The 25,425-nt window shown below is 35.6% G+C and overlaps 1 protein-coding gene across 1 annotated transcript in view; it reads right to left on the reverse strand.

Moving 5' to 3' along the window:
• LOC114025758 (elongator complex protein 1-like) overlaps nt 1-25,425 on the reverse strand; it is a 67,870-nt gene that overhangs the window by 29,368 nt on the left and 13,077 nt on the right. The window contains exons 7-18 of the mRNA XM_027839249.1: nt 22,401-22,500; nt 20,596-20,686; nt 18,227-18,350; nt 16,005-16,098; nt 12,843-13,073; nt 10,576-10,746; nt 9,472-9,571; nt 6,988-7,170; nt 5,486-5,592; nt 4,799-4,902; nt 2,081-2,134; nt 1,876-1,981 (exon numbers count right to left, since the gene is read on the reverse strand). Of these exons, the coding sequence (XP_027695050.1) occupies nt 1,876-1,981; nt 2,081-2,134; nt 4,799-4,902; nt 5,486-5,592; nt 6,988-7,170; nt 9,472-9,571; nt 10,576-10,746; nt 12,843-13,073; nt 16,005-16,098; nt 18,227-18,350; nt 20,596-20,686; nt 22,401-22,500 (1,465 nt within the window). The remainder of the gene's footprint in view (nt 1-1,875; nt 1,982-2,080; nt 2,135-4,798; nt 4,903-5,485; nt 5,593-6,987; nt 7,171-9,471; nt 9,572-10,575; nt 10,747-12,842; nt 13,074-16,004; nt 16,099-18,226; nt 18,351-20,595; nt 20,687-22,400; nt 22,501-25,425) is intronic.

Raw genomic sequence — 25,425 nt, forward strand, 5'->3', positions numbered from 1 at the left:
TAATTCAACCCCTTTCTAATTTTCCAGTCTTCTTACACTTTACACTCTGACATGTACTCTTCCATCCAGTGACACTGGCTTCACTTCCACAAACAAGACACTCCGTTCCTGACTCTAGGCATTTTCTCTGGCAATCCCCCATGCCTGGAATGCTCTCCCTCATCTGCTCTGCCCACTGACTTCCCTGGTTTCCTTTAAGTTCCAATGAAAATCCCACCTTCCACAATAAGCCTTCCCCAACCCCTCTTAATTCGAGTGCCTTCCCTGTTATTTATTTCCTGTTTATCCTGTATATCTCTTACTTTGTATATATTTGCATACTATCTCCTCCAATTGTTAATTGTGAGTTCTTTGAGGGCAGAGACTACCTTTTGTCTCTTTGTATCCCCAGACCCTAACATAACGCCTGGCATCTGAACACAAGATTAGGAAGATGGGCAATAATGCAAAGAAACAAAAACAAAAAAACCGCTTGTCCTTCCTCGTCCTGAGAAAGCAGCTGTGGCAGCCTGTGATGTGTGACATAGGTTTAGGTAAGTTATGAGCTGCCTGGAGCCTTATAACCTTTGATGACTAAAGTGCACAAGCCTGAAGTAACAAGTGAAAGCTGCTGCTAACAGAAAAGATGCTGTTGCGTGTTGGGACTGAAACTGTCTATACTTACTAATTATAATTATATAACATATTTGTATATGTTATATATAATAATATATTAATATATAATTATGTGACATAATTATATTATAATTACTCCTGAGGGGAATCATCATGGAAGTAGAATAGAAGGGTACTACAGGCCTCTGGTTCATGAGACCCAGACTGAGGAATTGAGAATGGGACCTACATCTACAGAACTTAGCAAACATAGATTTCTGTTTTTTAGTGCTATGGCAACATTATACCTGTCTACTTAATAACATCCATCCTACCCTATTTACAAAGAGGGAGATAACAAAATGCCTCATGTTCAGGATGACCCTTATTCTAGAGATATAAAGAGGTGGCTAGGGAACCTAGACTGCCTAAGCCTCCTCAAAAAACTTACTCTAAATAAAATGTTACCCAGGATCTTTCACGCCTCAAGCAAAACTGGTAATATTTATTTTTGCCCATAAGTTTTATTTCCCTAATATGGACGAGAATCCCCTTAACTACTGCCTTCAAAAAAAAGAAAAACAAAATGAAAAAAAAATTTATGGGCAGCTTTTCAACTTTCAAGCAGAATGGTCTAATGTAATTATATTAAAAAAGCAGACTCCCAGAGCTGCTGATAAATGGAAGGGGTGGTGGTGGGAGGAATTATTAAATTAAGTATAATACATTAGGATAAGTGAAAAGCAGTAACTTTTAAAATGCAGAAGAAACAGAGTAGAAAGGACCTTGTCTTTTTAAGCAAACTAAAATATTACTGGTTCCTTCAGATGGTGGACAAAATAAAGGAAACGCTGGAAGAGGAAAATATGTTTGCTAAGCAATCCTTTCTTACTGCTACTGTATATAAAATATGAGGAAAGAGACCTAGTCTGTAGAATGATGGATTTAGGAGGTCAGATATATGGCAACATTTTCTGACAAGACAACCAGTGAATATTAGAATGGATTACTAACGGGATCATTAAAGAGAGTTGCAGAATCTTATTTTCTGGAGACTTTTAAAAATGGGACATGGAACAGATTCTAACTGGTTTAGAATGGCTTAATTATCCTGTCTATAAATAAATGAAGTGACTAAGCTACATCCCAAGATTCTTTACACTCTCCCACATTTAAAAAATAAAAATGAAAAAATAAGCAAGAACACAAAATCATCAAGTTTTTAGAAGGAGACAGAGAACTTCTTTCATAGTTGATTATACTTCTTATCTGAAAACTCACCTTTAAAAGAAGTATCTCTCAAGTACAGACACTGGCAGGTATGAGAGTGGGTTGTCAGCAGCAAAAATTCATCATATATTGCAAATGACATGATATTTGATGCAACCTACAAAAGCGGAGAATAAAGCATGGGAGACAAAGTCAGCATTTTGCCTATACTCTAAGCTATGCTCAATGGATCGATTTTAAAAGTTAACCTAGATACCTCAATGTCATTAATGAAAAAGCGGCACCTGTCAGTCAGTCCCAGGATGCATTCCTGCAAAAAAAAAAGAAAATGTACATTGTGAGGTCCACCCTAATTTTTCACTAGTGACAGTACAGGGACAATACCATCTCTCCTAGAATGCTCATTTGGATATTTTAATGTCTTAAAAAAAGATCAAGCTTTTCCTAATGCTCGTTTGTTTTTTTTAGTCCAAAAGATGAATTTTGCTGAGCCAATCTAATATGCAACTTCTTTCCTCACATGTTCCCTCCTAACCCAATTTTGAGAAAAAATTAGAAGCTGCTTTGTTTGCTGTCAGAAAGAATTTCTCCAAAGGTTTGGTCATAACAATTGAAAGGGTACAAACCACTAGAAAGTAAAAAATAGGATTAACTAAAGATATGTTAAGAAAGGTTAAACTGATCTGGGTTCAGAGGCCCTTCCACTTGGAGTGAGCCAGGAGAATTAGGAAAATGTATTCCTGGACAGAAAAGCTGAATTTTTTGTTTTCTTGGTCAATAACAGTTATAACCTAGAATAATTTACCTTACTATATTTTACTAGCAAAAACACAACCATCAACATTTCCATAACAAACTATTTTGATCATCATTGATATTATAACTATAGGAAGAAATAAAAATGGTAATCAAGATGATGAGAATGGAAAGAGCAAGTGAACTAGGGCACAGAAGAAACCATTACTGTAAAGGACAGGATCCTGAAAACATTAAAGGACAGACTCTCAATCTATCTGAAAAAAGAAGGAGGTAATGAACACCTGAAGGGAAAAGTATGGATGCCAATAGAAATGAAAATAGGCAATCGAAAGGATATCAACATCTAAGGACCCATATGACTACATTCACTTCTTCAAAAAAATATTTGAAAGGACTTAGGATGAAAAATGCTATCCATTCCCAGGCAAAGAATTGATGATGTCTGAATACAGACTGAAGCATACTTTTTTTTACTTTATTTTTCTTGAGGTGGTTTTTTTTTTGTATATGTTTTCTTTCACAACATGACTATTATGGAAGTGTTTTTCATGACTACACATGTATATCGAATTGCTTACCTTCTCAATTTGGAGGAGGGGAGGAGGGGAGGAGGAGGAAGGAAGAGAATTTGGAACTCAAAGTTTTAAATATGTATGTTAAAAATTGTTTTTACATGTAACTGGGGGAAAATAAATTACTAAATAAAGCCTTTAAAAAATCTTTGAAAATGATCTATATACATATCAAAGATACATGTGATAAAAACATTAGAATGGAAAAGGGCAGCTTTTGCAAAGGATTCTCTAGAATGGATCATACCTTTATAGTCACACAATTGACTAACAGGTACAGAAAACACAAGATTTAATTGTGTTTACAGTTTGTTCATTATTTTAAAAAATAGCCTTGAAAGTTCTCTTCCAACAATCTCCCTCCCCTGCGTACTTTAATATCATACGAGATTCCTTCACAGTTGCAACACAAGTACTGTGATGATCCTGATTATCAAAACTAAGAGAAGCACAAAATGGGAAGGCATTAGTTCACTAAGGGTACCTTCACTGTCATGAAGAATAACTACCACTGAGTTCAACTGTAAGATGTTGCTGCTGTTTGCAGACAGCATTTTGGTGATTGTATCAAGTTCCAGAATATTATAAAGTTCCCTTATTAAAACTAACAACTCAAAGGAATTAGGCTTAACAACCCTCACCAGAAAAAAGAAAAGTTAATAAAGAATGTTTATTCTCTAGATCATGATATACAGTTGGAGCCTATCAGGACATACATTCTGTACATGCAATGCAAATTTAAATAAGCCTGGCCCAGAATTAAACAGGAAGGAGATAGGCTGGTTTGCATTTGGAAAATTAAATTACCCTTTCAACTACCCAAGTTTCTCTTTGAAACGAAAACTCAACTTTTTAATACTAAAAGCCTTCCAATGATGCAACATGACTAGGAATACCACAATCTCTAAAGAATCAAAATTATGGATCATTCAAAGAGCAATGCAGAGATATATGGTGGGCATAAATAGGCTGCAGAATACTGACAATACTGAATTGTACACAAGAAACAATGTAAAGAGATGAATGGTTGGATGAGGATGCAGACCAGTCATAAAGTAAAGTGGCCAACCTTTGTTTAAAAAACATGGAAGAAGGCTCCCAGGATGTTGGGTGGACCATCTAGGGGGAAGTTTATGAGAAAAACATGGGGCAAGATTCAGATAGGCTGAGAAAGTGTGGATAGGTGGCAATCTGCACCATTAGAGGAAATACCCACATTGCTAAGACCAATGACTGATTGAAGCATATTCAAATATATAGTAATAGTACTCTATATGGGAAGAATCTAAATTTTTGTCATGGTTACCAGAACATTCCACATTTACAGGGTACGATAACATGTTATATGTACAGCTTTTCCTAATATTCTGTGCTTTCTGAGCACCGATTATCTTTCCATTCAATCCTATAGAACCCAAAAAGTGAGTACAGAATAAATCCACCACTGAATTTTTTGTGCAACAAGGATGTACACTTGCACAATAAGGTCTGGATTCCACCTTGATGCACTCAAAGAAGGAGTAAGAAGCATTTATTAAACTCTTCCTCTATCTATGCCAAGCACACACAAGTCAGCTGCACAGGGTGATTTGTTTCTAGCACAGAATTCCCTCTTGGAGAAGTCCTCTCCCGGGATCACTTACTTCACCACCTATCACAGCCAGTGTAGTCTGTGTGCACGGGTAGGGAAACTGGACAGCAAAACCACTGCGATCCTTCCATATTTCAATAGCAGGAGTTGGAGATTCTATAAATATATACAAAAGCATTCCTTTTTGGATTTTGATACTTTCAGAGAAACAATAGCACAAGTTTTAAGGCACTTAATCAGGTGATGTGGAACAATATTAAAGTAGTACACCAAATCATTTATACCCTCCAAAACACATAAAAGGAGGAATAATACATTTAACAATATAAATTACATTTTAAAAGGCAAGAATTCAAACCCTGAAAAAGGCTCAATGAAATATATTACACTTTTCTAAAAGACTAACAGATAGAAAAATGATACAGTAGACAGACAGAAGTTCCAACCCATGGTTATAAATAATCTAGCATTTAAGAGCAGCTAGGGTGGCACAGTAGATAGAGCTCCGGCCTTGGAGTCAGGAGGACCTGAATTCAAATCCAGCCTCAGACACTTGACACTTCCTAGTTATGTGACCCTGGGCAAGTCACTTAACCCTGATTGCCTCAACAAAAAGAAAAAAAAAATCTAGCATTTGTTTCTTTATTGGCACACCCTAAAAAGTATGATAGCTAAACTCTTCCATTTAAATTTATAAGGAAAACCCATAAAACTTATTATATAGAATTTTTATACTTACCCCAAAGGTATCTGAGGATTTGTCCATCAGCTAATTGTAGTGCCACTGACTTGGTTTTGGGATTGTGACACAGACTGATCACAACTCCATCCACAGTCACTGATGAGCTAACAGAAATGAGAGAGGAACAAACAATTATCTGACAGATTTCCTGGTTTTAGCAAGGAAAGGAATATAAGAACTGGTTTCCACATGGCATGACTTCTTCTATTTCCATACAGAGGCAAGCATGGTACAGTGGAATAAAGTCCAGGCTTAGGGTGAGAAAACCTAGATTGGAGTCCAACCAACATCATGTACAAGTCCTATGGCCTTGGGGAAGTAACAGCTTCTTGGTACCTTGATTTCCTCACCAGTTAAATACTAATGCTTGTACTACCTACACGACAGATGTGAGGGAAGCACTTTGTAAAACATAAAGTGCTATGTAAATTTAATGCGTTTTATTACTGTTATTACTAGTCTTCTTTCTGTGTCTCTACATGAGATAATTTCAAATTTGAAAAAAAAATGGCATGTTTTTGACAGCTTTCCCTAAAAATATTTAATTCCACCTGATGCAATACTGCACGCTAAATAAGGACTATGCTTTTATAGTAGGTACACTACTTTCTTGGTCACAAAAGCTTCTGTCAGAACACAAATATAAAAAGACTTGCTTTTTCTGTAGGAAAAGCTCTTTGCTAGACACAAGGCAAAAGCCCAACTTGTTCAGTGTAAAAAATTCATGACAACAGAATCTAAGATCTCTTGAATTTATCCACCGTCCATTTACTCCTTGTACAGCATTTCATTACTACTCATCTGACCTACTGCTACCTTACCAATCTTTTGATCTCAGACTTCTTACCCTCCAATCCATCTTACATATAGTACTGCCAGACTGATCACTGCGGAGTCCTGATCAAATTAATTCCCAGCCCAAACACTTTCACTGGCACCCTACTCTCTACAGAATAAAATTTTAAGTTCCTCAGTCTAGCATTCAAAGTCTTCAATGATCTGTCTCCAATCATCTTTCCCATCTAAGATTACACTATTCCAAGTCACACAGATTATAGGGTGGTAAAACTAGCCTATCTGCCATTCTTTGAACTCCTTTTTTCCTTTTCTGCTTCAAAACCTGTGCTCATCCATCCCTCTACCTGGAGGGGAATGCCAATTATTTCCTTATTCCTATTTCCAACATTTGCCTGTTTAAATCCTACTCATCCTCAAATGAGTGTTTTCTTGTCTCCTCTTATCTTGTTAAAGGGAACCGAGTTCTCTCTTCTTCTGAAATCTCATGGCTTTCTTTTTTATTCCTTTCCTATATTTATCAGGCTCTGCTTTGTATATTTGTTCCTGTCTTATTTCTCCTATAAGATTTTCAAGCATATATCATCGAATTTTGTATTACCAATGTATTACCAAGTGACAGTCAATTCAATAAATATTTGTTCAAACATCATAATTTCATTTTTATTATTAATGAATCAAAAACATCCAAAAGTTCCTAATACCTGATATTCAGACGTCCACTTTTGTCCTCTGTTTCAGAAGAGGCCACAGTCAAATGGTGCACAAGAGAACATGGGCCAGTCTGACCATGACTGACAGCCAAGAAAGCACCCTCTTGGATCCAAGTGAGAAGGCACAAGTTCAAGGGATTTACTTCCTGATCTTCTTTATCCTCCAACTGAATTCTATTTAAAATATTCAAGAAACTCAAGACATCAATAAAGTTTTAAAGGCAAACTGAAATTTTTTTGTATGTCATCTATAAACTACTTTTGCAATTTTAATTGCTCCTGTAAATTTAAAGTAATCTTTAAATTTTAAAACTAATATTTTGTTATTATTAAAAACTTTTATGCTCTGAACAGCTAAAATGACTTGAATGTATTTTCATTTGTACCTGAGTATATATTATGTTCTTGGAATTCACAACACTTTAAAAAAATAAACAATGAATTCACATTGCAAATACATTACTTAGGAGATAAAAGACTCTTAAATCTTGCCACCCTATTTCCTTGCTCAGAACTCCATGCTATTGATTTCATGGTAAAGTATAAAGGCATCATTTCTCAGGCCACCAGAAAACACTAGCCTAAAACAAGTTGTCACTTCTTAGACTGCTATGCTCTGGTTTCCACTTGCTCTAAGTTATGATAGAGAAATATGATAACTGGTTTTAAAATCTTTCCTTCTGCTGTGCAGAAGGCTACCTGAAAACAAAAGTAAACGAGATCTTTTCTACAATACATTTTACCGCATACTTTTGCCAACAAAAATCTGAAGGCAAGCTGTGCAATGGAATACACAATTTATACAAATGATGATAATATGTAATAGAATAAACTACTCAGGTTTCTTGGCAACTATATTGCTCTTTGATTATATAAAGGTCCAGTAGAGAGATTTCTGAACCTGGAGTCAAGAAGACCTAAGTTCAAATCTGACCTCAGACTGTTACCAGATACATAGCTCTGGACAAGTCCCTTATCTCAAGTTTGCCTCAGTTTCCACAACTGTAAAAAAGGGAATAATAGTACCTATTTCCCAAGGGCATTTTGAAGATAAAATGAGATATTTGTAAACCTCTTTGCAAACCTTAAAGTGCTATATAAATGCTAGTTCTTATTTTTGCCGTTATTCTAAAATAAAGATAAATCATGGCCAAAAACTAATGATGATCAATCTACCAAAAAGAAAAGGTAATTTGCAAATTAGTATCTTTTGTTGTGGTTTAAACTTGTGATTTCATCTGTGTAAGGAAATCCGGATGTGCAAAGTCCATCTACAAGTCAAGCTGGGGTCTTCAAAGGTCAAGTAACTTCCCTATGATTATATAGCTAGCATGTATCAGAAGCAGGATTTAAACCCAATCCTTTCAGGATCAAAGACTGGGCGTCAATCCACTATGCCGGTGAGGTAAAACCCAAATAGAAAGGGATCCCAGCAGCATATTGACTTAGAAAACTTCAATGAATATTATCTATGTTGTAATGTATTTTCATTTTTTTGTTAAACATCTCCCAATTACATTTTAATCTGGTGGGTAGCAGTTCTGCAGTATACCACTTATCTCTCAAAATAATGCATTATCCTTCAATTAAAACAAGGTGATTGCTTTAATTAATTTCAAAAAATTAATTATTTTAATTAATTAAAAACCTAATAGGCTGAGCTTCAATTACAGATCAGTAATAAACTTTATATTTCAATAGTATTTCTGAATTTCATATTTAGTATGGATAAGAACAAGCACAATTTTAAAGTAAAAGTCTGCCAGAAAAGTCATCTATATGTTGAAGAGGAAAAGCCTACTGAATTAATTTCCTCTACACAGGGGCTAACTTTTTTGTGTTGCAGACCCCTTCTCACAATAATGTTTTTAAATGAACAACACAAAATACATAGGATTACAAAAGAAAGCAATTATACTGAAATACAATTATCAAAATACATATTTTTTAAAACAACCCAAGTTCTCAGATCCCAGGTTAACTGCTCTATGTGATATAATGAAGTAAATACTGTTAAGATTAGTCAGATATTCATATTTCTATTACAATTTCTGTATTTCAGTTAAATGAACCTTTAGTTCAACTGGCAGAAGTGTTGTTGAGTAGATATATACAAATTATAAATATAATACTTTGCATTTGTATAGCATTTTAATATACATTATCTTATTTTGCATATTTGAAATAATGGGAACAGTTTTAAGGCAAACTGTAAGAAAGAGTAAGAGAATGTAGATCAAATTTTTGAGTGCTCAAAGTATTTCACTTCCAGGGATCTGGGGAAAAGGAACCCACACCTGAAGGGGTAGCAGATAGTATCACCAAAAGGAGAAAAGCAGGGGTAAAGGGCAATACCCTGGACTAAGAAATCTTTGAAAAAATTAAATAAACATTTATTTTTCTCAAAGGTGACTTAGCAGGTCAGGTTCTATTCCACTCCACACTGCAGCATCATATCATAAAAAAAATGCCTACTTGTATATTTTTTCCAGGTGAGGGGTCATAACAGAAACCTTAAATCCATTTCCCCCTACAGCTCCTACTTTCACTGTGGGGTCTAAATCTGCAGTACCACCTAAAAAACAAATGTAATTATGATCATCACACACATATGCAAGAATACAATTCACTACAATTTTTCCTTCATTACCATCAAACTACTTGATAAATGCATTACTACACAGTAAGGAGTGAAAGCCTGAGGGGACACTATCCCCCCTCCCCACACAGAGATATTGATCCAGAACAGAATAATGTCTTCTTATTTTTTTATTTGGAATGACTGATCATTCTTTAAAAGTAGATTAAAGTAGGGATCACAGGCTCCTTATTTTTATTGAAGAAACTGAAACACATAGAAGCTGATTTACCTAACTTATCCATGACTCTTGCACATTGTTTCTCATTTCTATAACAAATATTAAGGAACTAGATGGCTGAGGCAGGGAGAAGGGGAAGGGTAGAAGGCACTAGCCGAGAGAATGACAAGTAAGGATTTTCCAGTTTAAAAAAATTGGTCCTTACAGAACAAGTCAAGGCTTTTATAAAATAATTATATAAATCACAAATAAAACCAAAAGTTAATTCACAGTATCGGAAAGCATCAAATTTTACTTACTGATAAAATATTTTGACACAGAAGATGCTTCCCAACACTTAAACAACTGCCCTCACAAAATATAATCCCTCCCCAGTTTAAGCAAAATTGCCCAATAGTGACTGTAACTCAGAGTACAAATATCACATAAAATTTATATTTTGGTTTTAATAAAGAAGGAATCCCATAGCTATTGTATATCCCCCAGGTACAACCATACCCTTAGACACCCACTCTTCAAGCTCATGATGCTCTACAAGAATTACTTATAAGCCAACAGAAACATAAAGTAACCCTTAGTTCAATTTAATATCAAAATACACCCCAAAGGCAGTATTAAATTTAAAAATTTTTTATATATTAAAATACAACAGTAGAGTTTATTTTATTTTTTTGGATCAAGGTCTCTATCAGAATAAAACAAGGAAAAACAAAAATCTATGCATTTAAAACAAAACAAACAAACAAAAAAACACTCATACCAGATCTATAGACAGAGATCTGGTTGTTGGCATCAAGAACGGCAAGATCACTGCTTTTTTTAGGATGTGCACAGAACATGACCTGGTTCACAGGATGTGGAAGATGCAACTCATAGGTACAGAGAGGTGGAGGCACCACAGAATGTTGAAAGGCTGTCACCAATACCTTGTCTTCAATTGAAAAACAAATCAGTACATCAAGGGTTAGCTACAATGATGCTGTCATTAAAAAGTAGGCATTTAAATAATACTGCATAACTAAATAGAGATGGCAGTAGTATATCTCCATTAATTTTTCCTTAAAATCTATCTTACTTTTTCTGTCTCTGCAACAAACAAACGTAAAACGAAAGAAAATCGTAATAACAAGCTTAAAGGCTATGGTGGAATGTCCATTAGCATTACCAGATAAGGAGACACAAAGGGCATCCAAATATATGCTGTTTATATTGGGAGGGTTTCTCCTCCCCCAGGGATGGCCAAGAATTGCTGAGGTGGTCAGTGATATCCAAAAGAACAGGACAGGCACTTCAGGAATAGAAATGGGGAAATGGCCCAATTTTCAAAAAAGGGAAGGTAGTTTATTGTCTGTAAACTATAAACCACTGAGCTTATCTTCATTTAGCGGCAAAACTCTAGAACAGTGATATCAAACTCAAATAGAAAGTGGGGAAGGGTTGCTAACATAAGAAGTATACTGACTTCATTTTTTTAAAAATTTATTTTTTGTTACATTTTTAGTTCTGAACTGTTTCCCTCCCTCAAAGCTACCGTTTGACACAGATATTTATCTACCTATTAAATATCTGTAAAAAATATTATGCATACTTCTATTTATCAGTTCTTTCTCTGGAGGTGGATATCTTCCTTTACAGGTGGATATCTTCTTTTACAGGTTCTTTGTAGGTGATCTGAGTACTTACAATACTCAGAATAGCTTAGTCATTCACACTTATTCTCAAACAATTTTGCTGTTACTGTATACAATGTTCTCTTGGTTCTGCTCATTCACTCTTCATTATTTCATGTAAGTCTTTGCATGTTTTTTCTAAAATCAACCAACTCATCATTTCTTACAACACAGTAGTATTACATCACAATTATACACCACAATTTGTTAGCCACTCCTGCCAAATGATAGGCATCCCCTCAATTTCCAGTTCTTTGCCACCACAAAGAGAGCTGCTACAGCTTAGAACACATAGGTTCTTTTCCTTTTTCCCTGATCACCTTGAAAAATAGACCCTAATAGTGGTATTTCTGGGTCAAAGGGCATACACAGTGTTATAACCCTTTGGCCACAATTTCAGATTGCTTTCCAAAATGGGTGGATCAGTTCATAGTTCCACCAACAGTGTGAAATTTTTCTACATCCCCTCCAACATTTGTCATTTTCCCCTTCTATCATTTTAGCCAATCTGACAGGTGTCAGATGATATCTCAAAGTTGCTTTAATCTGCATTTCTCTAATCAATAATGATTTAGAGCATTTTTTCATAATACTATATGTCACTTTGATTTCTTCATCAAAAAACCATCTGTTCATACCCTTTGACCATTTATCAATTGGGGAATGATTCATATTCCTATAAATTTGACAAATTTCTTTATATATTAGAGATATAAGACCTTTATCTGAGAAACTGTCTATAAAATTTTTTCCTTAGTTTTCTGCTTTCCTTCTAATCTTGGCTACACTGTTTTTATCTGTACAAACCCTTTTTAATTTAATATAATTCCATTTTACATCTCACAATACTTTGTTTATTCATAAATTCTTCTCCTATTCTTAGGTCTGATAGGAAATATGTTCCATAGTCTTCTAATTTACTTATGATATCTCCTTTTACATCTAGGTCATTTTGACTTTTATCTTAGTAAATGGTGTAAAATATTGCTCTATACCTAGTTTCTGCCAGAGACTGCTATACTGAGCTTTTTAAAATCACCTACTAACATTACCTATGTTCTATTTTATTTTTATTTATTTTATTAAATATTTCCCAATTATTGGTTCTCATAGCCCAGTATGTTTGAGATTTCTGCTCTAGAGAATATTAGGAAAGAGATGGCTCTTGATAAAAGAAACATCTAAGATAACAGCAATCACAAAGATCTAGAATAGATTCTTTGAGCCCAAGTCATTACAGACTTTTCAAGAAGCCTCTCCTAGACCACCTTTGCACTAGTGCTTTCCCTCTGAGATTACCTCCAATTTACCCTTGTATATAACTGTTTGCATGTTGGCTCTCCCTGATTAGACTTACCTCCGTCAATGACAGCCACACTTGCTAGGTCACATGCATTCTCTCCGGCACTCCGGTCTGTACTCCAGTGCCAGTCATAGCAGAGGTAATGCCATCCTTGACAAAGGACATGTAATCTGTATGGAGTCACTGGGTCCCAGGTCAAGGACACAATCTTGCTCTTTTTGTAATTACTGAAGTGTAGATTTTGTTTAAGGTACCAGTGATAGTTTCCAACTGTCCACAGCTGAACTATAGGAGAAAATAACAGGGCTGTTAAAAGCTATACAGACTTAACTAAACTTCCTATTACTTGCAAGAGTGTGAAAGTGTAGGCAGTAACAGCTCTCTAGCCATTTGACCTGAAAAAGCAAGAAATTGACAACTAGGGTAGAATATGGTCAGAAGTAGTCACGATGCTAATAGTTTTGCTTAGCTATTTTTTTTTTTGTTAACAGGGAGGGTTCAGTTGGGGGGGGGAAGAAAACAAGAGATCATAACTTCTTTAAAAAACTGGTTCCTATGGAAAGAAAATGTCAGGTATCAATAAGGGGAATCATAAAGATGCTTACTTTTATCCTGGATTTGAACTTCATGGTAACAGGAATTCAGAGAAAGAAATAATCCTAAGGCATAAGATGCTCTTTCTTGGAAGGCTGTTCACAGAGTAACAGTTACAGAAGATACCTTGGCAAAATTCTGCAAATGGCCCTTAAAAATAACTAACAAAATACCCTACCCTTTATATAATTGTGAACTTACTGCTATCACTATATATTCAGATGTGTAAGTTCAGTACCAAAAAGATTTTTATTCTAGGTCAGGGGTGGGGAACCTGCATCCTCAAGGCCACATATGGTCTTCTAGATCCTTGGGTGAAGCCTTCTGACTGAGTCCAAGTTTTACAGAACAAATACTTTTTCTTTTTTTGGTGAGGCAATTGGGGTTAAGTGACTTGCCCAGGGTCACACGTTAGTGTCAAGTGTCTGAGGTCAGATTTGAACTCAGGTCCTCCTGACTCTAGAGCCAGTGCTCTATCCACTGCACCACCTAGCTGCCCCATAACAAATACTTTTATCAAGGGGATTTGTTCTGTGAAGTTTGGATTCAGTCAAAGGGCCACACTTGAGGACCTAGAGGGCCACGTGTGGTTTTGAGGCTGCAGGTTCCCCACCCCTGTACTAGGTACTTGGCTTGAAATTAAGGTACACTGCCAAGACAGTAGTAATTTGGTCATATTCTTGTACTCAGTACTCAGCTGGCTAAGAAACATGGATTAGCAAAAAGAATCCTTCGAGAAAAATAATTATATATTATTAAAGTAAATATCACCATGTTGAGCCATGTTAATTAATGAACAAGAGACAGTTTGGCATAGAGAGAAAGGGTAGTGGTGGTAGGAACAAGCATTTATTTATTTTATTTTGAATTTATTTTCTGTTCCATATTCTCTCTCTCCCCTCCCCATTGAGATGACAAGAAAAATAAAACCCATTACAAACATATAGTCATGAAAAAAGAAGGAAGGAAGGAAGGAAGAGAGGAAGAAAAGAAGAAAAGGAGGTAGGAAGGGAGGGAGGGAGGGAAGGAAGACAGGAGGAAGGCTTCAGTCTGCCCTCAGTCCATCACCTCTCTATCCAGAGGTGGATAGGTGCTTCATCACCAGTTCTTAGGAACAGTGGTTGATCACTGTGCTGATCAGTTAATAAGTCTTTCAAAATTGATTATTTTTACATTACTGTTGTTACACTGTTCTCCTAGTTCTGCCTATTTTACTTCGCTTCAGTTCAAACAAGTTTTCCCAGGTTTTTCTGAAACCATTCTCTTTATTGCTTATAACACAGTAATATTTCATCTCATTCATATACAGTAACTTGTTCAGCCATTCTCCAATTGATGGGCATCCCCTCAGTTTCCAATCTCTGCCACCACAAAAAATAAAAATAAAAAAGCTACCATAACTATTTTTATATGTATGAGTACTTTTCCATTCTGTGACCTCTTCGGGGTACAGATTTAGTAGCAGTATCACTGAGTCAAAGGGCATGCACAACTTAAGAGCTTTGTGGACACAGTTCCAGATTGCTTTCTAGAATAACTACACTAGTTCATAGCTCCATCAACAATGTATTAGTGTGCCTATTTTCCCATATCCCCTTTAGCACTTGCCATTTTTCTTTTTCTGTTATAATAACCAATCTATTGGATATGAGCTGGTACCTCAGTTATTTTAATTTGCATTTCTCTAGTTATTAGTGACTTAAGAACTTTTTTTAATATGGCTATTGATAGCTTATTGACAGTTTTATTTTCTTTTTCTGAAAACTGTCTATTTTGACCATTTATCAACTGTTCTTATTCTTGTATATTTGACTTAGTTCCCTACATAGAGAGTTCTTCTTTATGTAAATTCACATTATGCAAATTTAACATTATGTAAAGAATTCTGAAAGAAATCCACAATCCAAAAAAATCCAATGTTAACTTTACTGCACAGTGCCATGCTCTCTAACTTTTCTCCTGCCCCTCACCTTGGCACTCCACAGCCTCCCACTACCCCACCAACAAAACAAAACAAAACAACAACAAAAAAAAAATCCCCCCAAAAAAACCTCCAAGTAAAAGCAGAAGAACGGAAGAGCAGAGAGCCTGTCTCCTCCCCAGCCTAGCTGCTGGATTGGGGGCAAGCATAAGATCTCTCTAGAGAAGAGACCTTTGCCCCAGTAGGTCCATCTGCCACGTGTCTGTCTTCTGTTCATCAAGTCTGTCCCCTCCCTGGTGTGTCACCTGACCTCTCCTATCTGTGTCTACGATCGGCCGTCACGTGTCTGCCTCCCAAATGTTCTTTATGTTATTGAGTCATGTACCGGCCCCCTCCCACCACTGGCTCAGCCTCTTTTTTGCCTTCCTACATCCCTCCCTTCCCCATGTCCACGGGCAAATTTGTATGACATAAAAATTGCTTTACAGAGAGGTCTGCAGAAGGGTCCACTTATGTACAGAACTGTCTGCATAAATACACATGCATAATTATTAAAAACAAACAAAATAAGGAAATGGTAGAACAGAGTAAAGGCACTGTGAAGTCCCTGAATGAAAAAAGAGATCTCCTGTCCTTCCTACCATCCTAATATTTTTATCCAAACTCAAGATAAGCAAAGCTGTGACTCTACACCATCTTACCATAGGATGCTGGCCCTGCATTCTCTTCAAAGTTAAGGTCTTCCAGCCAAAGTGCAAGGACTGTCGAATCTGAATTCCATAGCAGCTCATTTACCTGGTAAGAAAGATTCTGTCGTTATTGTATTTTAACTATCACTGACTTTTCACTCAAGTTTCCAAAACCCAAAGACTCAGTGATGCTAGAAATGTTTCTGCTCCTTTGTACAAATCAAGAGCTCCAAGAACTTAATCGGCTGCTTAGCTGACAAGATCTCAAATAATACCTCAGTGGTGACTAAGTTGCTTTCAAAGGCGGTATCTGATTTTTAACTGGTGATTAGCTTGGTAATGAGGTGATTGTCTTGTAAAATTAACAATAAAACACAACAAATTTCTCTCCCTACACAGACTCCCATTTTCTAATACAGTTCATTCATCTCCAATATAACTTTATTTCAGGGAAAATCGGGGGTGATAGAGGACATATCACATTTCAACAATCCATCTCTCTCCGCCAGAGGAGCAAAACCATTTACATCTAAAAGGGACAAAAAATCAGTTCAAACAAACATATTCAATTTGACATTTATTCAATGTTTATGTTCAATAAGAGTCATGTTTTTAACAACAGGCACCCATGGTGGAGATGTGATAAGGTTTTCTTTAAAAAAAAAAGTTATAAACTTGTCAAACATCAATGAATTTTCCCATATTCAAAGAAGAGAGTAAGATTATATATTAACAGATGTTTTTCAGAATTGCATTTGAAGTGTCTGAAACAGTGAACAAACTATGCTGAAGAGCTCAGAAAAGAATGTCTGTATGCATCCGTCTCTCTCTTGTTTTAAGTATAAAACTCTGAGCTCCAGGTTAAGGGACTGTGTCCCACACCCAGTCCCACGCACTTCACAACTCCTCAAAGTCTGCTTAAACCAAACAGTTTTGAATGAGTCCAACCTCAAGATTAATTCTCGAGAGAAGTCAACTAACCTACTCAGCACCAGCTTACTCATAAAGTCTGCATTTTAACCAGTGAGTGAGCATTCATTAAGCACGCACTATATAGCAGGTAGGACAGCCAGGTGGTGCAGTGGGTAGAGCCCTGGGCCGGGAGTCAGAAAGACCAGAGTTCAAATCTGACCTCAGACACTTACTAGCTGCATGATCCTGGGTAAGGCACTTAATCCCTGCCTGCACAAGACCGGAGAAAGAAATGGCAAATCACTCCAGTATCTTTGCCAAGAAAACTCCAGACAGTTGGTCCACAGTCACAAAGAGTTAGTCATGACAGAACAACAAACATATGTCAGGCCCTGAAGTACAAGGAATAAAACAATCCTTACCGCAAGAGGCTTACATTCTAATGGGGAGACATCGATTACTTATATGAATATATACAGCATAAATATAAAGTGAACAAATACAAATATATACAAAGTAGTGAGGTACAAAGTAGTCTGTGAAGGAGTGGGGGCCCTAGTCGTTAGGGGAATCAGGAAAGACTTTATGCAGAAGACAGTTCTTGTACTTTGCCATAGGAAGAGAGAGATTTAAGGAGGAAGCACAATCTCAGGCTTAGCTCAGTTACTGGCACATAGGAGGCCTTAACAAAATCCTTACTGACTTGATTTGCTCCAGGTATAGCAAATAGTCAGTACAAAGGCAACTAAGTGCTGAGATGAAAAAGATGAAAAAATGCAGGGAACCGCCAAAAGAGCAGCTGTACTTGTTATGCAGTCTATCTCTATCAGATATAAGCATGATTCTTTCTATGAGAAAGAATTCATAATAATCAAAAGAAAGGATTCTGAATTCAACAAATATTTAATAGACATCCAAACGAATTCAAAAGCAACTCTATCTATCAAGCCATGATATCAGACCCATTAAAAAAGGCAAAAATTAAACTTATCCCTCTCAACACAATCAAGAAGGGGACACACCTTGCTTTTTAAATTTACTTTGCAAAAGCAATTCTCTCTTTTTTTTTGAAGAAAAGAATCGTGTAGTGTATTACATAAAGAAAGTGCTTAAAAAATGATTGCTGAATGAAATGCCAGCTATAACTGATTGATTTTCCTTATTAAGAACTTGTGTGTTTATTAATAATTAATTTAATTAATATCAGTTAATAAGACTTCTCCTTTTATACCAAAGACAATCATAAAGCTTTCCCACAGCTACAGAAAGTTTGCTCAACATGGCAAGCTTAATATTGATTCATCATGGACCTACTCACTTACCTTTACCTGACCTTTCTGGAAAGGAAGTATAAAATCTCCATGAAGAAGTCCATTTTTTTCAAAAAACACAACATCATGCTGGTTAGGTTTATTCTGTGTAGATGCAATCAAACTACCAGAAGGCCTTAAAGCAAACCAAAAGAATATTTCAGTAAGGCCAAGAGATTTTTTTTTCAAAAGCAAGAGAAAGTAGAAGTAAAAAGGGTCCCCAAAAGGGTCTGCAAAATAAGCAGAACTAGGATAATAATTTACATAATAAGCACAAGAAGGGAAAACAACATCCAAAGGCATCATAACTCTTATTAATGCAGCAAACCATCACAACTTCAGAGAATGGAGTGTAAAGCATGCCTTCCTCTTCTTGGCAGAGAAACAGTGAACTATAGGTATGGGATGAAGCATCCTTTATCAGACATTGCCAATTAGTATTTTTCTTCATTGCACTTTGTTAAAAGAAAAGGTACTATTTCAGAGAAAAGTGGGATGAAAGGAAGTGATATTAATGTTTAAAAAGTTTAAAATTTCCATAAAATCTCCATGTTAAATGACTTCACTTCTTTAGTAGTGGGTCCAAAATATTCCTCGTCTCTTTTACAACCATTAAAGATTTACCACTCTTATAAATCATACTCTCACTAGATTTCCCAATAAGTAGAAGCTACATTCATTCCTTGAGAGTTCTTAAAATAATCAGCTCAGAATTTTCCTTGTTTCAATTACTCCTTCCTATGATAATTTCCATATACATTAATAGAAAAAGAGAACTGTATATAAAATTGTGAATCTCTTATTGTAAGTTGCTTGCTTTTCCTTTAAACATAATAAATGAGATGTGTAACTGAAGGCTGTGTGGATGTTTTAGTTTATTTGAATAACTTAAAACTGCTTTCCAGAATGGTTTGGACTACTTGTTCTATGCTCAAAACAGTATATAAAATACTATAACAATATGCTTTTTGTTCCCCATCTCCATTGACTAATCCCATCCTCTGTCATCATCGGTTGTGAAGTAAAACATCAGAGTTTGTCTTCTTTTGCATTTCTCTTATTATTAGCAATGTGAAGCATCTTTTCCTGTTAATAGTCTGCAATTCTTTCTTTGAAAATTGCATGTTGATATCTTTTGACCATTTCTGTATTTGGGTCTTATATACTCCTGTTAGCTCCTACAAATTTTAGATATCTACCCCTTATCAGAGATAATGATATAAAGATTTTCATCTCAGTGGATCACTTCCTTTCTTATAATAGTTGCATTAATTTTATTCATGTCAAAGTTCTTCAATTTTATGTGATCAAAACAAAATCGCTGATTTTTTAAAATCTATTCTGCTGTCTAATGAGATATTCTCACTCATTTCTTGTGAAAGGTGTATATGGCATATTGTACAATTCCATATTTTGTGATAAGAGTATGACCAAAACAATGTAGTTTAAAAGTAAATCTTCTACAAATGTTAGTTCAATCTCTACTTAAATTTGCTTCACAGAATGAGGTTAAGCAGTGGTGTTGAGCACAGAAAGAAACAGTGGCCATTAACCAAACATAAGAATACATGTGGGTCACATCAGAAAAACACATTGTGGCCCAAGAGCCACTTGTTTGACACCTCTGAGGTAAAGTGGCTAGAACTAAAATTTAAGTTGCTCCTTCTATTGTCATCTAAGAATAAGAGGGGCAGCTAGGTGGTGCAGCGGATAGAGTGCCAGCCCTGAAGTCAGGAGGACCTGAGTTCAAATCCAGCCTCAGACCAAACACTTGACACTTACTAGCTGTGTGACCCTGGGCAAGTCACTTAACCCCAATTGCCTAAAAAAAATTTTTTTTAAAAAAGAGAATAAGCAAGGCAGCAGAAACAAATTTTGGATAGCTGGAAGTCCAAATGTTACATAAGTTATAGTTACGATAAGTTAACACTTACATAGCTCTTAAAGGTTTGCAAAGTACTTGATATAAAATATAAACGCTTAAAACTGCACTAAGACTTCTGGAACATCCTATATATTATCTCAACTGATGGTACTTCTAAGGAGCTCTTTCATGACCAGGAACTAGATTGTTTAGAGAACTTATATAAGAGATTCAAGTATACAAAGAGATGAAATAGCAAACAGAAAAATCTTTTTCAAGACTCATTTCTGATGGAGAACTGAAAATCAAAAGCAAGTCTTTGACCTTTACACAAATGAGATCTACAAACAGCAGTGAGGTCAGACCTTATCAAAGACAAACTACAAAGAATACATAAAAATCTAGCAGCATTGAAATTCCATTCTCACCAGAGTTTTAAGAGAGTCCAGAAAAAGAAATGTCAAGGTCTTGAAGTAACCATGAGCTAGCAAACAAAGCAGTATTCTTCTCCACTTACTTCCATGCCAGTGCTTGTCCTAGTCCGGCAACAGGCTCGCTGGTTGACTGTAAAACAAGCTCTCTGTTCCATACTCTGATTTTGCGAGCCCCTATAGAGTAAATGGTTTGAAAAACAGTGAATCAATATTTAAAGAAGAATGGAAGAGGGTAAGGGTGGGAATCAAGGAAATGAAGGGAAGCTACAATTTACTGTCAATTCAGCAACTTTTTGAGGAATTCCTTTATAAATGAAAAGTCCAAGATGAACTGTCCTATATAAGTTTACACACAAATAGATTCACACCTCTCTGCTAGATCCTCAAGCCTTTTAGAATTCAGAGTCTGTTCCATTTTGGATCACTTCTGTTTCTCAATGGGGCTGGTTCAAATTTTGTATTCAAAAGAAAAAATAAGCTAAAAAAAAAAGGGCAAAGTCTGTCCAAGAATTATATCTCTTGAAAAGGATGATGACATGAACATTATGTCTTTAGGACAAATCCTCACTAGGAAGACAGAGAGGAAACAAGTTTCTAATATTAAGTTACTGAGAAACTAAAATGTATTAGTAACTTAAGGGAAATAAGCCAGGGAGTTCGGGAAGAAAGTACCTACTTTTCTGAGTCACCACACTTTATATGGGTCTTTGCCAAAATAATGAATAGGAAGGGCAGCCTTGAAACCATGTCATGTAACATACAGCTGAAGGAAAATTCTTGGGGGCAAGAGTGTTATGTTATATATCTGTGCATCCCTCACAGTGCTAAGTAGTGTTTTATATACAGTAGCTGCTCAATAAATAATTGTTCAATGAATCAATCATTATTTAACTAGGAAGAGAGAAGCCGTGGGGGAGAGGTAATAGCCCTTTATATATGTGTAAAGGAAGATCATATAGCATAGAGATCACATATTGTTATCTCCACAGTGAAGAACTAGGTCCAATGGGTAGAATATAGAGGAAAGGTTTTGGCTTCATTCTTCAGGAAGCATTCTATAATAATCAGAGTTGCCTAAATCTGGCTGTCTTGAAAAGTAGTAAGCTCCTAAATAGTCGATGAGAATTTAGATGACCAAAATGAAAGGTGCTGTAGAAGGGCTCATTCATCCACCGTGCCATCCACTATAAAATACCCAAACAACATTAAATAATTTTAAACCTTAATGACTTATTATTAAAAAGTAGGCTAGGAGGCAAAAAAAAAAAGTAATCTAACACTAAGTCCTAAAAATCCTTAAGGAACATGATTTATCCTTCCAAAGACAGTAGTGTAATCAAAATATTTTATTTTGTCTCCTAGAAAAGAAAGGGAAAATACTTCCAATTTTAATTCTGTTAAGTGGCTAGTAAATTTAGTATATTTCATTTCCTGCAATAGATATTTGAGATATTTATAGAAATATCATAGAAAATAAAATTCTTTAAAAATGTGTCAGCATTTATTACATTGAAAAGGCAAAATACAAAATCTGTTATATATTTGAAAGCCTTAGTATCAACAGTTTTTTATATAGACAATTATTGCTTTCCATAAATTCACATTTTGCAAATTTGACTTTACTGAAAGAAATCTGCATTATTAAAAAAAAATCTATGTAAAAAAAAAAAGATGGGCTCTTTCATTAAGACTTTGGATCAAGACTTTTGGACCTTCTGATTCTCCTTTCATCAATTAGATTCTTTAATTCTCTGGCATTTATAAATGTAACCCTCAAGTTTACAATTGGAAAAAATTATCCCACAATGAAATGAGAGACAATGTCTTGAACTTACTAATAAGATTAAATTTTAAAAAGAATACTTATGGAAGCAGTTCATCTCCATACCTGTCTCTGGGCAAACAGCACTCACAGCAAAAAACTGCCCATCCCCTCTCCAGGTAACTTGGGGTCTATGATCATCCCAGGGCAAAGCGGGCTGCTCATTCTGAGTGGAGAAGAGAAAAAGAGAAACAGAAACATCATCTAAATACCTGAAACAGGGGCAGCTAGGTGGCACAGTGGATAGAGCATCGGCTCTGGAGTCAGGAGGACCTGAGTCCAAATCTGATCTCAGACACATAACACTCACTAACTGTGTGACCCTGGGCAAGTCACTTAACCCCAACTGCCTCACAAAAATAAATAAATAAATGAATAAATACCTGAAACAATGTATGTCCCCTCCCATAAAAGGGTCTCTGGTTATTAAAAATAAAATATTTTTATGTAGCATAAAACCCTAACTGCCTGGAGGTCAACTATCAAAAATATCTCTTGATCCATCAGGCTTTATAACCAGTATATACTTAGAAGTGGTGGGTCCCTGTAAAAGGAAACAAACAGATCCCCAACTACTTCTTTGGCAATGAAGCAGAAGACCCCGAACATCTAACAATAATGGAACACTGACAAGACTCTTCAATGAGTCATAATAATATTTAATAACTTACTTATACAGCACCTTAAAGCATTTTATGCAAAACATTTTACATGTGTCATCTCATTTGTTTCTCAAATAATCCTGTGAGGTAGGTGCTATTATCATCCTCATTTTACCAATGAAGAAATAGGCTGACAGGTTAAATGACTTGTCCAGGGTCACACAGTTAGTAAGCAGCTGAGGTGGTTTACAAACTCAAGTCTCCCTGACTCCACATCAATATTCTATACACTGTGACAAACTGCCTCCCACAGCAGGTCAGTTCACTGACTCAGCAGTACAGGAGGGCTATGACTGACTGGTGTTAAGTCAAAGATTAAGCGGAGAAGTACGAAAAGGTTGCATTAACCTTAAAACATAAAATGGATACCTGCATATGATTAAAAAAAATGAAGCACAAGAAAATGTTGATGATTGCTAAAATATTGTGAATCTCCATGGCTTAGAATGTGTAGCTTGTTAAAATTTTCTTTGCAGATTCTGAGTAACCTAAATATAAAGCTGTGCCATATAACACACAACTAAATTAGAGAACTTAAATCAACTTGCATGCAAGTGTTTTTCGAAGACAAAAATCTGAAGGTACCCCTACTTCTAGCCCAATGTTTATTAAAAAACAGAAATATTTTATGAACAGTCAGATAAGCTGTGTCTATTTTCTGAAGGGTGACACTGCTACTTCAAACTAAGACATGGCATAAGAAGGCCAGATACAGCTGATGAAAAAAAATTCAACAAATCATGTGGCCAAAGAATTATGTGGTTTTTCCCAGATAACTCATTTGAGTATAGTCAATTTTAGAAAGATGGTAAAACTTGTCTACTTTTACCCAGTGAGTATTTGTAAATTATGTGTGCCTCACATTTAAGCAGATTGCTTTTGCCTGAACTTATACACAAATGATAAAAAAAAAACTTCACTGAAAATTGAAAAATTCACTATCATAAAGGCATCATACATTTATCTCCTGTATACAGATCAATTAATGCATAGATAATCAAACTATTTTTAACAGTTTTGCATACATTTAGTGAAAGATCATTTCAGGACCACGGGCTTACTTGAAACAAGAAGAACAATTCTGTTGCTAGAGACACTTAAAGATTTCATTCTAAGGAAGTAGATTATTTCTCATTTTTTTCTTAATAGTATTTTTCCAATTACATATAAAGATAATTTTCAATATTCATTTTCACAAAATTTTGAGTTCCATATTTTTCTCCCTCCCTCCCTACTACCCCTTCCCAAGATAGCAAGCAATCTGATGTTATACATATACAATCACGTTAAACATACTTCCACGTTAGTCAAGTTATGAAAGAGGAATCTGAACAAAAGGGAAATACCACAAGAAAGAAAAAAAAGTGAAAATAGCATGCTTCAATCTGCACTGACTCCATGGTTCTTTCTCTGGAGGCAGTTAGCATTTTCCATCACTTTCGGAATTGTTTTAGATCATCGTATTGCTGAGAAGAGCTAAGTCTATCATAGTTAATCACCACACAATGTTGTTGTTGCTATGTACAATGTTCTCCTGGTTCTGCTCACTTCACAAAGCATCAGTTCATGTAAATCTTTCCAGGTTTTCCTGAAATCTGTCTGCTTACTCTTTCCTTTCTTTTTTTTCCTCAGTATTTTCTTTTTATTTTTTCCCAGTTACATGTAAAAACAATTTTTAACATTTGTTTTTAAAACTCTGAGTTCCAAATTCTCTCCCTTCCTTCCTCCCCACTCCTCCTCACTGAGAAGGTAAACAGTTTGATATAGTAATACATGTGTAGTCATACAAAATATATCCTTAATAGTCATGTTGTGAAAGAAAACATAGACCAAAAAAAAACTCAAAAAAAAAGTTTAAAAAAAGTATGCTTCAATCTGCATTCAGACACCATCAGTTCTTTGTCTGGGGATGGATAGCATTTTCCATCATAAGTCCTTCAGAGTTGTCTTGGATCATTGTATTGCTGAGAATAGTTAGGTCATTCACAGCTGATCATCTTATAACATTGCTGTTACTTTGTAAACCATACATTTCACTTTGAATCAGTCCATACATTTCTTTCTAGGTTTTTCTGAGAGCATTTTGCTCATCATTTCTTATAGTATAATAATATTCCATCATAATCACATACCACAACTTGTTCAGTCATTCCTCAACTGATGGCCATCCCTTCAATTTCCAATTCTTGGCCACCACAAAAAGAGCTGCTATATTTTTGTACATGTGGGTCCTTTTCCCTTTTTCATCTCTTCGGGATACAGACCTAGTAGTGGTATTGCTGGATCAGGATCAAAAAGTATGTACTGTTTGGTTGCCCTCTAGGCATAATTCCAAATTGCTCTCCAGAATGGTTGGCTCAGTTCACAACTCCACCAACAATGCATTAGTGTTCCAATTTTCCCACATCTTCTCCAACATTTATCATTCC

The sequence above is a fragment of the Vombatus ursinus genome, unplaced genomic scaffold (genome assembly GCF_900497805.2).
Source record: "Vombatus ursinus unplaced genomic scaffold, bare-nosed wombat genome assembly UNPS02014832.1, whole genome shotgun sequence".
NCBI lineage: Eukaryota > Metazoa > Chordata > Mammalia > Diprotodontia > Vombatidae > Vombatus > Vombatus ursinus.